The 17712-nt window shown below is 37.6% G+C and overlaps 1 protein-coding gene across 1 annotated transcript in view; it reads right to left on the reverse strand.

The window, feature by feature from the left end:
* The window catches only part of LOC139716164 (uncharacterized), a 61115-nt gene that overhangs the window by 15474 nt on the left and 27929 nt on the right, over positions 1–17712 (reverse strand). The window contains exons 2-3 of the mRNA XM_071627724.1: positions 16624–16752; positions 3858–4129 (exon numbers count right to left, since the gene is read on the reverse strand). Of these exons, the coding sequence (XP_071483825.1) occupies positions 3858–4129; positions 16624–16752 (401 nt within the window). The remainder of the gene's footprint in view (positions 1–3857; positions 4130–16623; positions 16753–17712) is intronic.

Below are 17712 nucleotides of genomic sequence, written 5' to 3' on the forward strand. Positions count from 1 at the left end.
AGAATGTAAATGTTTTGGATGTCGTTGACATAATTTGCAGAAGTACCAAGTCACAATGGTGACTTTGGACTCACAAGCGTATAAAACAGATGAAACAGTCTTTCCGTCGTCACTCGTATTTTTGAACAGCTAATGAATCCTTGATATATATAATAATGAAGACAGATTGCACAAAATCCGAAATCTGCATGCTAGGCAAGAGCAAAAAGAGGTTGAGCGACTGTGTCGAGGGACCTTTACGATAATCGTCCCCCCCCCCCCGACTCTTCTACATTTCCAACATCGTATTCCTCCCTCGCTCTCGAGCCGAGCTATTTCCTGTTTCCACGGTTCTATTCCGATGTGTCATAAAGTGAGAAATCCAAACAATTGTCCACTAAGGTCATCTTACTAATTTCGTGGGGCATAAATAGATTTTTTAGTCACAGACGACACTGGACAAGGTCGGTCATTAGTGGACAATCCCTAGCTCCCCGCACTATAGTATCGCCCATCCATGCATCGCGATCTTTTACAACGACAGACTGACCGCCGGAGCAAACACTAGTATACAGCTAAAACTTTTGTATCAGTCGTCTCGTGGGCTAATCATCACGGTTTTTAATTACGAAGGGTTCTGCGCTTTTTTTCTAGTAATAAAAGTGAAAATAGCGACGGAAGGCGTGAGGATTAACAGTACTTATGAACATAGTATACTGGGTTGAAACCCAGTGGCTACTGGCTATACGCAGGGCTATGCGTGTCCCGATACTTGTCATGCTTGTAAATGACGCACTCTTGGAGGATGGTCAATAATCATGGAAAGTGATGAAAATGTTTTGTAGAAAAGGAACCACCAGCGATGAAACATGAGTCAACGTTGTTTGAAATTGCCAACACAAAATTCATCGTTGTGAATTGTAAATTAGATTATTGGTATACTCATTCAATGCGTCATGATGACGTAGGCCCTATGCTGCAACCATCACATTGTATCTATACTTGACTATTAAGCCTTACATCCTAATAACATTTATGATAAGTGCCCTTGTATTTAATTTCTTATTCTCAAAAGCGCAACCTGGATATTAGCTCTCAAGGTCAGAGAAACTAGAACAGAACGATATGTTTAAATCCTTGCAAACAAAGCCAAAGAATTCTCGCCTCACACCATTTGGCATGCAACAAACTTTGGGAATCACGATTGAGGCTTTGTTTAAAGACAAGAGTTATATAAAGCCAATCGTTAATCAAATAGCCATTGTTTCGCAGATTTGATTGATGTTACAATGACCAGTGTGCATTTTGTATAGTATGCTCGTGTCAAGATGTAAACAGGTAAAGAACATTTTAAAGGGACTCTCCACTCCATGCTCACTGATTAATAGTTGACGTCACTACTACAATTATCACAGTAAGTCGGACTATAACTGCTCCGACTCGCTATTTACCAACTAGGTCAAATTACAGTGCAAGTACCGTATATCAACGTCAAAAGCATGTCTTATATGTATATATCAATCATTGTACAAACATTATGTAAGTATGCATATTCATTCAGTTAGGTATTAGCTCATCTCATCTCTAATAATTACTTTCTCAAACTTTATAATCAATGTTTTTAAAGAAAATAAAAGACCAATCAGCCAGTGGAAGACAATATGTAGGGCGCCGTCAGTGGGAGGATGTAGGCATTTTGCATTCTAAATCATCCGCAGTTAGTAACTTTACTCTACAGCACCCATCTCTATATGGGCCTTAACATTAGGGCCTACTCGTGACCTGTTGAATCACCGGGTGGGAAAATCTCAGCTTTCATTGCATTTCGCCGATATCTAACAAAGACTTGATGATAAAAGAGGATGTCCCCTATGAAATACCATGCATGAATATGCGCATTCCAATTAAAAGAGACGTGCTGTGCGTTAGGTGAACAACGCCCTTCCCACAGCTCGTCTCGGGAGGTTGGCTGCAGACGCCTTTCTTCGGGATGCGCCTGCTTCGCCAGTCCGACATCCTTGGAAAGGTTTTACCCTGCTCCTCAATTTCAGAATTGCTCCAGAATTTTGTAATACTCATTACGTGAATGAGTTGGGCTTCCATCTGTGACCATACAGTGTTTAAAGGTATTGTTAACCATTGGGAGCAGTGATTCTAAAAAAAAAAAAATGTTCGAGTTGTCACACTTAATGCATATGTGTATGTCAGTCGTATCACGAAACACCCTACCATATAGAAATTTTGCAATAAAGGCTAAATTATAAAGAGATAGTTATCACTATTTTTTCACTAAACCATAACTGTAGACGATTTAGTCTAGAAACAATGTTGTTATAACTATTATTGTTCACATTTTGTGCATTTAACAATACTTAAGATTGACTATGATGATATTTTTTTACATTAATTGTTTCTATCCCTAACTCGCATTTTAGAACTATTTTGAAGCACTAAAGCTGGGTTTTCGTTTCATCTCCAAATGGTAAATAATGCCTTTAAGAGAGATGTGCATCCATGAATAACGCGCTGACTCTTGGCAGAAAGAAAGGACCAAGCAATTAGTTATCACAGAACGTTTTCCTTAATGACTCCTTGAGAGAACACGCGATGACACACAACATTTCTGCTGGTATAAATAAGGTCCCTGCAAGAAATCGAATCCGGGAACTGCTCTGTGTGTGAGTCAGACGCGGTTACCACAGTACGAACTCGCCTTGATCCTAGCTGCACATGTATGAAGCCATGAGCCGCCCCAGCGGTTTCGAAGAGACGAGCTTCACGTTGTTTACATTGCCACTGCCGACAATGTTTTGCTTGTTGCTAATATTCCTTAATTTTTCCATAGCTAGTCAGTGTGTTATGTGAATGTCAACACTGAGCGCTTGGCATCTCCGTAAAACGCGGTTGGAGGACGAGCAGAACAGTAATCGTGAATCACAGTTAGTTTACCTCAACCTCCAAGCCCCCCCCCCCCCCCGAGTCTCTCTCTCTCTCACCCCCCTCTCTTTACACATTGAATAGTGTTGTCATGTTGCCTTAAACCTAAAACACCATCGCAACAGGAGTGCTTCTACTTGTTTGTTTCTGCTTTCATATGGAAGTGCACGGATAATAACAGTAACCCTTGTTTGTTTGGTTTTTTTAAGTAGACCCCCTCCCCTTCTATTGTCTTAGAATGGACTCACATTAATTGACACGACCAGTTTGACGAGAAGTTGCCATCTGGTGAAGATAGCACGTAAGATTAACCACAAACGTCAACAATTGTGGAACTTTCAAACTGATTGTCCGATTTTCCTCAAACATTCACGAAGTCTTGCAATGATCTTTCAGCTTTTGCTGAATTCTTGTGACACAGATAACCTTGCTTACGCGAAGTAATCCTTCTAAATCTTGAGGGAAAATCCCCTTATGGTTGTAACAAGAAAAAGGAAGATCCTTAACTATTTCAGAAAAGAAACTGAACACTGGTTTTCAAACTGGCTCACTAATCATTACGTAACGAATCCTCTCCGTCACAGCCACATCTCGGTGAAAGTGGACGTATCCGTCACTTGTTGACCCGGTATACCGCAACTGACGTATCAAAGCTCTACGCGTTGGACGGATTCCCTCACCAAGTGTGAAATGACCCAATTTAGATGAGGATACTGATTAATAAAATCAACATGTTGAATCGGATCCTGCACACAGATGTTGACCGAATTTCTTTCAATTGCATTTATCAAATCAGATCAAATCAAATCGTATGCCTAACTACTTACAAAGAGGTGTATGCGGGATCAGAGATTGCTGCGCCCCGGTGAAGAGCGCACGCGCACTTGACATTCACCAACATAATGACGTAAGTGTGTAGTTTACATTGAAATAATGCTCACCTGGAATGGCTCCGATACGGACTCGTTAAAGTTGACCTTGGTCCAGCCCGCTGGCTCGTCCACGCGATTGAACACCATTCGCCGATCCTTCGTCGACCCGTGGTTCTGCAGAAAGACCGACAACTCGCCCCCGTCCTGACGCTGCATGCTGTACCAGAAAGACACGGTTACCACCGACTCGCCACTGGCAGGGAAGATGCCCGTCTTGAATCGGGCCGTCGAACCTCGTGTCAACTGCTCTCGACCGTCTCTACACGCACAGACGTACGTTTCTATTTTCCCATAAAGGAGATAAAAATCAACTTTAGTTGCAGATCGTTTGTATTATTTCGTACATAGAGAAACTTTAAACCGAGCACTGCATTAATATATTACATCATATTATACATAATTATATTCATGCATAAGACATAAAGATAAAATGATATAATTATAACATAAATCGTTAAACATGAGATGTATAAACTCCAGAAAATATCCGTCTAAAATGTCAAAGAGCAAATACTCTATGAGCAAAGCAGAATCAGGTAACAAAGTATACTGAACCAGTATTTAGCCGGGGGGGGGGGGGGGGATTGCCCTCGTGGGTAATTGCCCTGATACGACAGTGTATTTATGAACATTGATTTTATTTATTGGTGACGACGAAAGTAGTTTTGGTCCCCTTGGTATAGAGACTCTATAGTTTACCGACACATTAAGTTTTCATGCATGCCTTTATTCATTTAAAAAAAAAAACTAATCCAGACTACCAGAAACCTTTCTCAATAATTGCCTAAAACTTAAAGGGACTGTACAGTACTGGTTGAGGTGGGGATTCATGTATTCGACATTCCTAAGTGAGATAATGAAAACCCTCTTATGACATATGACAGAGCATGTAATTTTAGAAGGATTCAATGTTTATTTGATGAAAATTGGTTTTCAAATGGCTGAGATATCCAAAAAAGTCACGGTGCTAATAATAAAAGGCGACATGTCACAACTTTATTAGGATCTCTTTGTTTCACCTTGTTTTTGAATATCTCAGCCATTTCAAAAGCGATTTCCATCTAATAGACTTTTGATACCCTTTAGAACTGCATGCTCCTTGACATCTCATAGAGTGGTTTCTGAATATCTCGCAAAACGTTAAAAGCTAAATCCTCACCTCGACCAGAACTGTACACACCCTTTAACACGGTGAATTCTAAATATTGCATTGCATTGCACTGAGTGTGTGCAGATAGACGGAATATCTAAGAAGAAAAGGATAGTCATAAATCTGAAAACGCTTTAGTAAAGTGATCTTTTCCCTGCATATACGGCGGTACACTCAGGCCATGTCTAATCGCTGAAAGTATAGACTCCGCTCGAAAAGGAACGAATTATTACATTATTCATGTTTATTTAATATTCTATTTCATTTCAGTACATCAGGATTGTACATATGAACTGCGTCATTTTTCTTCTTTGTTTTTTTTTTCGCTTTTACTTCTGTTAGTTGATTTAGTTTACCTTATCTATTTGTTTGTTTGTCTTCTTCCGTGATGACTATTCTACAAGATGATTATCTGTATAGTTGAATCAACAAGACTCGTGCGCATCAACTGTCAGGAACCTGGAAATCTCTCAAGGCTTTGGCAAGCCGCTGCCCAGACATGATTGATACTTGCGCGTAAACAAGGTTGTTTTCTTGTTGACAGGTGTATCGATTTGCAACAGGTGCATCAAAATGTTACAATAGTCAAACGTGTTTTGAGCAGATGTTGAAAGAACAATATCGATATTACCAACAACTACAACGACAAGCATCACCTATTTACACCGGTAGCATTATCTTCTTTTCAAGAATTTATAATCACCATTGTCCCTCACTCCAAATGAAAAAAAAACACACAGAAAACAAGTATAATTGTCACTTTAGGTCTCACATAGCATGATTCACACGGACACAAATTAGCGGGTTACAAATCTCGATACTGCATCGCTATCGCAAGCTCGAGTCGTTTACACGTATGGACACACAAAAAAACACACAAATTAATGCGAAAAGCAGCGTGAAGCTAAACCCAAGAAATTTTGCCCTTATTTATAAATCAGCGCACTAATTTACCCACGGTTACGGCGTGAATGCTCGACAAAATAAAACTCAAAATTTTATATCCCATCATTCAAAGCACACAGCACAACAGCGTGCGTACCACACCACTGTGAGGCGCAAGAACAATTAGAGTCATCATAATTATTATCGATCAGCAACTAGCGTGTTGTTTTTGTCCAAAATTGTCTAAATTTGGAACGCAATCGCTATCCCACTATTTCTGAGCGTGTGAATACTTGCATAAAATCACGTGATGTGGCTAGAAGCGCGAACGTCATCCCCGCCATTGCCCGCTATTTTGTACTTGTGAATGAGGCTAATGCATGATGTAAGTTTGAATTAGGATAATTATATCTTCAGATATTGTGTTCGAGTATTTAGGCCTTATACATTTCATCCCTCCCTATAATTATCCTTCACACCAGGGAGGTGGATCGCTCTTCCACCTCCCTGTTCACAGTAAGAGCCTCTTTCAGTCATTTTTTTAACACTTTAAAACAAGCTTTATCTAAGCTATTGTTTATGTCTATCCTTCGCGTCAAATTCTTGAAGTTATTATCAGAATTGGATTTTGCCATGATGCCTTTCAAGTGGGGAAAGGCTTTTGAATTTCGAATATTATCGACCAAATGCACAAGGTCATGAGATAATTATGTCTGGGTATACATCTATGGTAGAGTTGTGAACTGATGGCTTAACTATCACCCCTTCCAATTTGAATATCACATTTCTATCTATAATGTGAAGGCCTATGTTGGGATTGTCCCGTATAGCATGTAATCTCCTTTTCACTTTTCATGTGAAAGAGTATTGCATTCCAATGAACCATGTGCTCCTCGTTAAAAAAGCAACAAACAAAACAAAAAACAAAAATCCAAAGCAATTGTGCTATCCTTCTCATTCAAAAACTAGAGTCTGGTTGGAGGGGGGGGGGGAGCATTAAGGGGTTGATCTCAATTTGTGGAGAAAATTGCAACTTAACACATGGAGAAGCGCCAGATCTGTGGTTGCAAAGATTTCGTCACAATATTGTTGATTGGATCAAGTTGGGCGATATGCGGGCGACCGCATTTTCGCTATAACGCTATAACGCCAATGTCAGCTAACTAACGGCATCCGGAAGTGGCTTAATGGTTGATAAATTCCACTTTTTTCGAAGTTTTTCTGGTTCCCATGGAGATTTAATTTGTGGATTTTAACGCCAATCCAGCGAAAGCGAGATGTATCATGTACTTATTGACAGATTTACAAGAACATACATTGAAAATAGAAGTCCAGCTACGGAGAATGATAACATCACCGAATATAAACATGAATGTCTTATGAGTACATTATGATATTTATGTCAAGTTTTTTCCTTCGTCAAATTACCGAAGTTGGAGTGGTCTTATTATTACTTATAATCAATTCTCACTTAAACGAAAACACATTCCATCATCATGTATTTTTCATTCGCTCACATACGTATCTTCTTTCTACTGTAAAGTGTATATATATATTTCTTGTACATAAGATATATATATATATATATATATATGGGTGAAAACGTTGAACGATGTACAATTGGGCAAATCAGGGGTCAAAATTAAAACATGTGACTCATTGATATAGATACATCTCAGTGAAATGTCATTATTGTCAGCTTTCTTGTAAACCCAATTATACTGGGATATCTCCAAGGGTGTTGTTTTTATTCAAGGTTAAATAGAACTGTGACATAATGGCGAACGTCTCTGACTAAAATAAACATCGTTTTAGTGAAAATTCAAATGAAGGGTGAAAAAACATTCAAATGAAGATAGTTTAATCTTGTTCATACTTTCGAAGACTGTGTTAATTTGTTCCTAAAATATTGTTTGCCTCCTGTGAAGTTTACAAAAGCTAATACACATGGAAGTTAAAGACAAAGTGGAGTTTTTGTCATTTAAGCAGAGATTTTCATATTCTTATCTTCACTTTCATCTCATTTGAACAAAACATGTAGCAGGGGTCTCATTTGTTTAAATGTTAATGTTCAGTAGATACTAATAATGAATTAGTGCATTTCGTTTGATCAAATCACCATAAAAGCCCTATACAGACGCTGGAAGTAAGCCATGTTTTGATCAGAGACGTTCTGGTTTCACTCATAGACGTTCCTCAGACATAGGCAATACAAATGATGTCCTTTGATCCATATTTAAGAGTTTTGTGAGCAAACAACATTTTCCTTTATTAAACACATGTCTTTTCATCTTTTGTCAACAATTCAGAATGGTAATTTCACCTTGAATTATTTTTCATACTAATTGATTATAACTACGAATCTCCAAATTGTAAGAGGAATTTCGATTTCTGCACCAAAAATCAACAACAAGCCTGTTCTTGATATATCATTCAGATCTTACAACACCTTTTAATGACAGACAACAAAATTACCTGAAAAATTTGCAATTTCAACTACTTTACCTAATTACTCATTTATATCAGAGACATTTGCTTTTCCATCAGGGACGTTTCGGCTGTAAGTTATCACTAAAATTAAACATCAAACTCCCTATTTTAAAAGATGCTCGCAACTGGACATTCCACATTCATTGAGAAATCATTTACCTAGGCCTAAATGTCGAGAATTGTTTTTGTTTATGATGACCACTACTTTGCATTTTACCTTCAGGTGTATATGCAGGTGTGCCCACACGCTATTAATTTTGTATATGTTTGCTTTCAATTGTAGTCCAAATCTATTAAAAAGGTAAACACAAATTTATTGATACTAATTTAATTTGACCCCTTAGTCTAAAATATAATTGTATGAGTATAAGCCAGTTTGTATTTTCATTAGGGACCTTACCTGGGCCACTGTTATGATGTCGTCTCAGAAAGCTGTAATTAACCTTTGCTTATCCTAGAAGCATCAAATTTCGCTACGCTTTTTTTCATACTATGGCAGATATAAATTGTAAACAATGTAATGCACTTGCCACAACACCAAACTCAAAAGAATATCGACAGTATGGTATAGCAACTGTTTGTTGACGAAAAGTGAACTGAAAACCTCTTTCAAGAGGTTGACAATGATAACATAACGATATCACATTTTATCTGTCACATCGTTAGGGGATTATTAATCCTTCTTCCTTCAACTCAAAGGCGATGCATTATAGTGTTCATAGTGGAGACTAGGTAAGGGACATTCTTAATAGACGTTTTCTTGTTTCATCACAGACGTTAGTATTTTTCCTTTTCTCCTGTATTTGGCTTACAAACCTCAAAAATATCACTAGAATATTTCACCTTACTTCCAAAGGAAAAAGCTTCATTCAAGGGGAAATTCAGCCCAAATGTATAAATTTATTCGCTGATAAGAAAGAAAATCATACGGGCTCCACAAAAATGAGAAGGTTGTGACATTTTGAAGTTTCGCTAGTTCTTCAGTAAACAGTTTTTGAATGGTCATTATGAATCTGCAAATGGCAAAATGAGCATGTCATCCCCTCACAACTTGCCATAACATTTGAACATAATATTTTGAAATTTCCAGTTTTTCATTCAAACATAATTATGCCCCAGGCTTAAATCCGGGTATATATGTAACTGAACACTATTCCGAAGGTATATAATCGACCACGAATAGCATTATGTTTCAGATTTCAATGCCAGAAACATTAAATTTTCGTTATTTTTTGTACACGATCAATGGAAAATGGAGAGGTTATGACATGGTTAGCTCACTCATTTGCATATTCTTATCCACTGTACAAAAACCTTATTGCAGAAATTGGCAAAAATTCAAAAAGGCAGTTAAGTAAGGGTGCATTTAAACATAATTAAGGGTTCAAGTGTGTCCTGCCATTGTTTCAAATTGGGTGCAAATTATTTGAACCTTTACTTCTTAGCGTATAAGCCTCAAATTTCACAGGCTCAAAAGCAAACGTAGTGACGTGCATTAAAAACGGAGTCGGCATTATAACATTGAACTGAATTTCTCCTTCATTTGGTATTCAATGTCCTCAATCAGTGCATAGTATCGACTGTGTCGCTTGCGACACCAGCTGAAACCGGGGTTGGGAAAGTCATTATTGTGTAAACAGATGGCACCTCCAATCAGATATCCGTCCGGTCTTGCCAGTACCACGGCCGTGGTCTGGAACTTGTAGGCTCCATGAACGTGACTGAGACTAAAGATCCTAAACAGGATATTCGGAGTGTTTACAATCCATCCGGTCTTCCCATCTTGCTGTAAGAAAAAAAAATAGAGTAAAAATGATATTAAAGTTAACTTACCATGCACTGGAGCAATGTACGCACAAAATGAACGTCTCTGATCAAAATTATAAAATCAACATTGTTTCTAGATTGCGCAAATTACCTAGAACAATGTATGTATACGAGGGCCATCTACTGTGGAATAATGAAATAACGACTCCCAATTGTAGTAGTTGAAAATATGTAAAACGTCCCGTATAACGTCTCTGACGTAAACATCATTGCTTATCAGTATTTAATGGGTTTGATTTTTACAAGACATTGGCATTATATTTGGATTGAGGAACCTATGTGCTATGTCATCCCCTCACTACTTGCCATAACATTTGAACATGATATTTTGAAATTTCCAGTTTTTCATTCAAACATAATTATGCCCCAGGCTTAAATCCGGGCATATATTTGTAACTGAACACTATTCCGAAGGTATATAATCGACCACGAATAGCATTATGTTTCAGATTTCAATGCCAGAAACATTAAATTTTCGTTATTTTTTGTACACGATCAATGGAAAATGGAGAGGTTATGACATGGTTAGCTCACTCATTTGCATATTCTTATCCACTGTACAAAAACCTTATTGCAGAAATTGGCAAAAATTCAAAAAGGCAGTTAAGTAAGGGTGCAATTAAACATAATTAAGGGTTCAAGTGTGTCCTGCCATTGTTTCAAATTGGGTGCAAATTATTTGAACCTTTACTTCTTAGCGTATAAGCCTCAAATTTCACAGGCTCAAAAGCAAACGTAGTGACGTGCATTAAAAACGGAGTCGGCATTATAACATTGAACTGAATTTCTCCTTCATTTGGTATTCAATGTCCTCAATCAGTGCATAGTATCGACTGTGTCGCTTGCGACACCAGCTGAAACCGGGGTTGGGAAAGTCATTATTGTGTAAACAGATGGCACCTCCAATCAGATATCCGTCCGGTCTTGCCAGTACCACGGCCGTGGTCTGGAACTTGTAGGCTCCATGAACATGACTGAGACTAAAGATCCTAAACAGGATATTCGGAGTGTTTACAATCCATCCGGTCTTCCCATCTTGCTGTAAGAAAAAAAAAATAGAGTAAAAATGATATTAAAGTTAACTTACCATGCACTGGAGCAATGTACGCACAAAATGAACGTCTCTGATCAAAATTATAAAATCAACATTGTTTCTAGATTGCGCAAATTACCTAGAACAATGTATGTATACGAGGGCCATCTACTGTGGAATAATGAAAGATCGATTCCCAATTGCAGTAGTTGAAAATATGTAAAACGTCCCGTATAACGTCTCTGACGTAAACATCTTTGCTTATCAGTATTTAATGTGTTTGATTTTTACAAGACATTGGCATTATATTTGGATTGAGGAACCTATGTGCTATGTCATCCCCTCACTACTTGCCATAACATTTGAACATAATATTTTGAAATTTCCAGTTTTTCATTCAAACATAATTATGCCCCAGGCTTAAATCCGGGTATATATGTAACTGAACACTATTCCGAAGGTATATAATCGACCACGAATAGCATTATGTTTCAGATTTCAATGCCAGAAACATTAAATTTTCGTTATTTTTTGTACACGATCAATGGAAAATGGAGAGGTTATGACATGGTTAGCTCACTCATTTGCATATTCTTATCCACTGTACAAAAACCTTATTTGCAGAAATTGGCAAAAATTCAAAAAGGCAGTTAAGTAAGGGTGCAATTAAACATAATTAAGGGTTCAAGTGTATCCTGCCATTGTTTCAAATTGGGTGCAAATTATTTGAACCTTTACTTCTTAGCGTATAAGCCTCAAATTTCACAGGCTCAAAAGTAAACGTAGTGACGTGCATTAAAAACGGAGTCGGCATTATAACATTGAACTGAATTTCTCCTTCATTTGGTATTCAATGTCCTCAATCAGTGCATAGTATCGACTGTGTCGCTTGCGACACCTGAAACCGGGGTTGGGAAAGTCATTATTGTGTAAACAGATGGCACCTCCAATCAGATATCCGTCCGGTCTTGCCAGTACCACGGCCGTGGTCTGGAACTTGTAGGCTCCATGAACGTGACTGAGACTAAAGATCCTAAACAGGATATTCGGAGTGTTTACAATCCATCCGGTCTTCCCATCTTGCTGTAAGAAAAAAAAAATAGAGTAAAAATGATATTAAAGTTAACTTACCATGCACTGGAGCAATGTACGCACAAAATGAACGTCTCTGATCAAAATTATAAAATCAACATTGTTTCTAGATTGCGCAAATTACCTAGAACAATGTATGTATACGAGGGCCATCTACTGTGGAATAATGAAAGATCGACTCCCAATTGTAGTTGTTGAAAATATGTAAAACGTCCCGTATAACGTCTCTGACGTAAACATCTTTGCTTATCAGTACTTAATGGGTTTGATTTTTACAAGATATTAGCATTATATTTGGATTGAGGAACCTATGTGCTTCAAACGTAGGCACCAATTCGCCATGATGGGTCATTAATATTGGTTTGAGAACAGATCTTATTTGTTCAGAGAACGTCCCTGACCTAACCCTGTTTTTCTTACATTTCTGCTTCTCTCACAAAAAAATACGTAATTCAAAGTGACTATTACATTATAATTATAGACTACTGACCTATTACTAGTCATAAAACACAGTTTCTGTCTAGGCAATGTGTTTAAACTTGCTCAATCAACAGAAAACCTTAAATTTGAAACTCTTCTACATATTTTCAACATCTTTCAGGAAGCTTCATTTTTCTTAATATTATAACACGCCCGTGTAAACTTTGTTCTTCTTGTTCCTATAATACTAACCGCACCCATCCAGACCTAATTTTACTTTAATGTTCTCATAATTTGTAGAATGGATGTCTTTATTTCATGAAACAGTAATTATCAGAGACGTTTTTCATTTTGCTCAGAGACGTGCGGTCTTTGATCTTCATGTAGAATCTTACATATTTACTGTCCATCCTTCTTTAATTTATTTATAATCCAAAGGTTAAAATACATAATTTCACAGATGATACTAATTGGCAAATCTACGGAATGATAACTGTTATAAATCGACACAAACACCAGGAAAGTTTTTGTTATTACTCACATTTTCAGGATTTGTGGGCATTTCCGTTGTTGAATTATGCCGACTCGATTCCAAGATGGCGCGTCAGTGCGTACTATAAGCGCGCAAATAAAGTATCATGCAGTGTGTACGTGTCAGATGAGGGAATATCCCTTTAGAGATTTTCAATCAGAGACATTCGCTTTGATCAGAGACGTTTGCCAATTTGGATTTTCAACCAGAACTCATTTTTATGGACAGTATGTTGCTCTTGTTGCCAATCATCATAATCGCCTGGCTCACACTGACGTACTGATCACCAGTTTTTATCTCAAGCATAATCAACTTTCATTAATGACACCATTAACCAATGGAACATCTCTGATGGTTATTCAGTATAATTTGCTTTAATGAGCCACCACGCGATTACTTTGTACAGCTCACTCACAAATTTTGATGGAATGGTAGTATGGATAATACGCTAAATAAATATGGCCTTACATGTTTTCATATTCATCCTGGAGTTTTTGCGTCAAGGAAAAGATAATTCATTCAGAGACGTTCTTTTTCAGACATGAGTGAATTCAAAAGTTCCTGATAAGATGAATAATAAACACGTTCATGGCAGAAGTACTTGATTAAATAGTTGGAGCATGTGGGCTTACTCACAAGAAAAAACAAAGCTGTAGAATTGGATAAGAACAAAAATTGCGACGTCTGATTCTGGGATTTTTTCATAAAATATGTATTTTTGTCAATTTGTTCAGCTTTAAGGCATTATTTTTTAAGGAAATGCGGTAACAACAATACAAAGTGTATATTTTCTGAAAGGCACAACCCTCCCCTACCAAATGATACATAAAACTATGAAAAACACCCACAGGTGACAATTTTACAAGGGTTTGAATATCGCAAAGCCCGAAAATGGCCAATTGTACATCGTTCAACGTTTTCATCCATATATATATATATATATATATATTTCTTTTATGCATACATATTTCTCATCCTCTACAACAGACAATATATCAGTACTTATTCATGTTAATCGATTTCATTTCTCTATCTGTTTGCCTGTCTCTCTCCCAACTAATACTCTTATACTGTCCTATTATCTCTCTTGAACTTAAAGATGAATACTAAATCTATGCTTTTCACTCAACAGTGCCAGCGGTACTTGACACCATTGCTGTGATATCATTTCTATCGTTCAATGTGGCATTTGGATTTTGAAAAGTGTGAAACGTTTGGCAAATGAAAGAGAAGAAATAACCGCAGACTTCAACTGATATGACTGTCACTGCACGGGTTTAAAAGAAATAATGACACATGTAATACGGAATGGGAAGAGATGAATTGATTCGCGTGTTCGTTCTAATGATATCAGACACCGTTTTCCCCCGCGAATTCACTCGCAGCTAAGCATGACGATTGATATTCGACGACACCGCTGAGGAGGTTGGTTAGGGCATTGCAGGGCGCCGCCGCAATACGCCGATCGCAGTATGTTTTATATTTAAGGCCTACACGGATTATCTGTTTCTGATCATTCGCGAGCGGAAAGAAGCCCTAACCGCGCAGCAATGAATGGTTCCTTAATCGAGACAAGTTAGGAGAACTTTTCAACGGTGTTGACCTTTCAGCGATCGACAGGGGGGTCGAGAGAATCTCCAGTCTGCCTGTAATTAGGAGACATCCTGTTGTATTTAGGCCCCGCAGCTAGTCTTCTACCTACTGTCTTATCACTTTAACACGCTTTCATCCCTCCCTGTCTATGCTGTGTTTATTTAAAAAAGATACAGCGAATTCAGCTCCGACAATATATTAAAGAGATAGGCCCAGACCTGTTACAGAAGCGAAATTATTTTCTGCCTGTAATAATCATAATACAACATAATACTTCGACGATAATTCTTCTGTTCTTCAAATGAATTAAAATGGAATTCTAGAGCGTTTTATGGAGTAGATATTCAGATATTGAAACATATAATTCTAAGTCCATGGATTAAAGCCCCGGCACGATTGCATCAGTGCACAATGCACCGAGTTCATCGATACCCGTATAGGCCTATGCTGCTGCGACGCTAACAGTCTCGAAACCTTAGTATTGCTTGATACAGCAGTTATGGATGAAGGTCCATGCATTGGCCTAAACCTTTTATAATGTTGTTGGAAAAAACCCAACCGTTTATACAGGATATACTGTATAATAATGGCAGCAAGCAAGCACAGACGAAGGATGTAGAAGTCTGTACTTTGTGTCTGAAGAAGACTATTCATCAACATTATAGCCTACTTGCTTTTTTCTGTTAGCTTTGAGTTTAGATCTGTCTGTTTTTACTTCCGAGCGATAAAGCAAAACAACGGTATAACAACGAAATAACGGTATTTTCATAATAAGAAAACAGAAAAGAAGCATAATATAAAACAGTGACAAGTGTTAAACTTATCGCACACATCCAAGTCGTAATACACATATACACACACGCACACAGACACATACACAGAGAGGAAGACAGATAATTATGTTCAAAGTGTTAGGGATAATCAACATAGAGAGTTGTTCTTTCTAAAGCCAATGCCGACAGCAAAAATTCACCTGAACTTGATAAATAATTCTCCGATTTTGTCCTTGTTTTCTGCCCTTCTTTCAGCATACTCATATCATTGTATTATCTTTCTCTCTCCCCTTCAGGTGTCATCCCTTTATCGCATCCTTCTCTGTCTGTTTGTCCATCTGTCTCATCTCTCAGCGGGGCATATTACGGACCACACCCTCTGGCGGGTCCGTTTGAAGAGGAGCCCACCCCCCCCCCCCCTCCCCTCCCCTCCATGTACGGCTGTGGTAGTTGCTTGTCGACCCAAAACTCACCAGTATAGCAAGTCTGTTTGTGAAAACCCGTATGGAACGCGAGTGATATCATATTATTGTATATGAACGACTGCAGTTTACAGGAATAAGACTGCTTTCTTCTACTAGTCAAAAAAAAAAAATGAAATACATCTACCTCTTGACTTGTAGGCGATCGATGATCAAGGAGTATTAAGAGTTGCATTGCAACCTAAAATCTAAAGGGTTGAGGGAATACAAATTGTACCATCTTTAAAACACACACACACGCATCATTCACACACATTATTTCTAAAGAGTGTCATAAATGTTTCGTCATAGCCAACTTCTAAATAGTAAACGTGCTTGTATTTGACATGAGATATCCTTTAACCTATGATAAGTATGATTAAAAATCATGTCTACAAACGTCTAAGACAGAAATGATAATTACTTTTAAATCCTCGTAACCAAAGCATCCATTATCACTGGCATCAATTTTGCCATCATTATCAGATGTGAAATAAAGAGTATGATGATTTAACAAACCTGATGGTGAATCATTATTGCTTCTGGCGTTGGGCTGTAACCTTTGACCTGTCCAATCAAATTCATCGTGGGCATCCTGCTGGTAATCGCAGATGCCGGTCGTTGACCCGAAGTTACATTCATAATGAGCTACAGATGCAGACAGAAAGATAGAAGAGAGATAAATAAATGGATGGATAGATAGATAGATAGATAGATAGATAGATAGACAGATAGTAACATAGATAGATAGATAGATAGATAGACAGATAGTAACATAGATAGATAGATAGATAGATAGACAGATAGTAACATAGATATAGATAGATAGATAGATAGACAGACAGACAGAGATAGATAGACAGACAGATAGATAGATAGATAGACAGACAGATAGATAGATAGATAGACAGATAGATAGACAGATAGATCGATAGATAGATCGATAGATAGATAGATAAATAGATAGATAGATGAAATAAGAGGGGAACGTAGAGAGAGAAAAAAGAACAGAAGACAAAAGTGAGGGAAAGAGAAATATAAAAGAAGCGTAACAAGTATATTACACATAAAATGCTGTGACATCAATGTCAATATAATAATCTCTTCTTGGCGTACTTGCATTAGCTTGGTCGCTATTTAACGAAGCGTACAATAAGCAATGATTTAGTCCAGTTGTTTCTTTTGTTTCCAAACGTTCCGCTTTCGATTCTGTGTTCGCTTATTCGTGAAACTGCATCAATATTTCAAAAATATAAATAGCCGGATTAAAGTTCATGAGAAAAACGAAGTAATAGGCTTTAACGATTCTGAGAAATGTTTCGAATTACAAGTCTGCATACAAAACAACAATGGAGAAAGTCGTACAGCACTGCATAGCATTAAGATTGTTATTGGTTTTCTTTTTCGTCCTCAGTATTCATTGCTTCGCTTTATCTCTGTATCATAAAGTTACTCATTTTCAAATCCAATCATGTAGTCATTATTTTGTGGCTATACTGTTTTTCCATCGAGTGATGCAAGTATTATACAATAACCAACGACTCGGAAATTTGAAATAAGAGATAGTATATATAAACAAACAACGGACACATCTCAGGTATGAAGTGA

The sequence above is a fragment of the Diadema antillarum genome, unplaced genomic scaffold, assembly GCF_040938485.1.
Source record: "Diadema antillarum isolate AM-2024a unplaced genomic scaffold, OU_Dant_1.0 scf00000062, whole genome shotgun sequence".
NCBI classification, from domain to species: Eukaryota; Metazoa; Echinodermata; class Echinoidea; order Diadematoida; family Diadematidae; genus Diadema; species Diadema antillarum.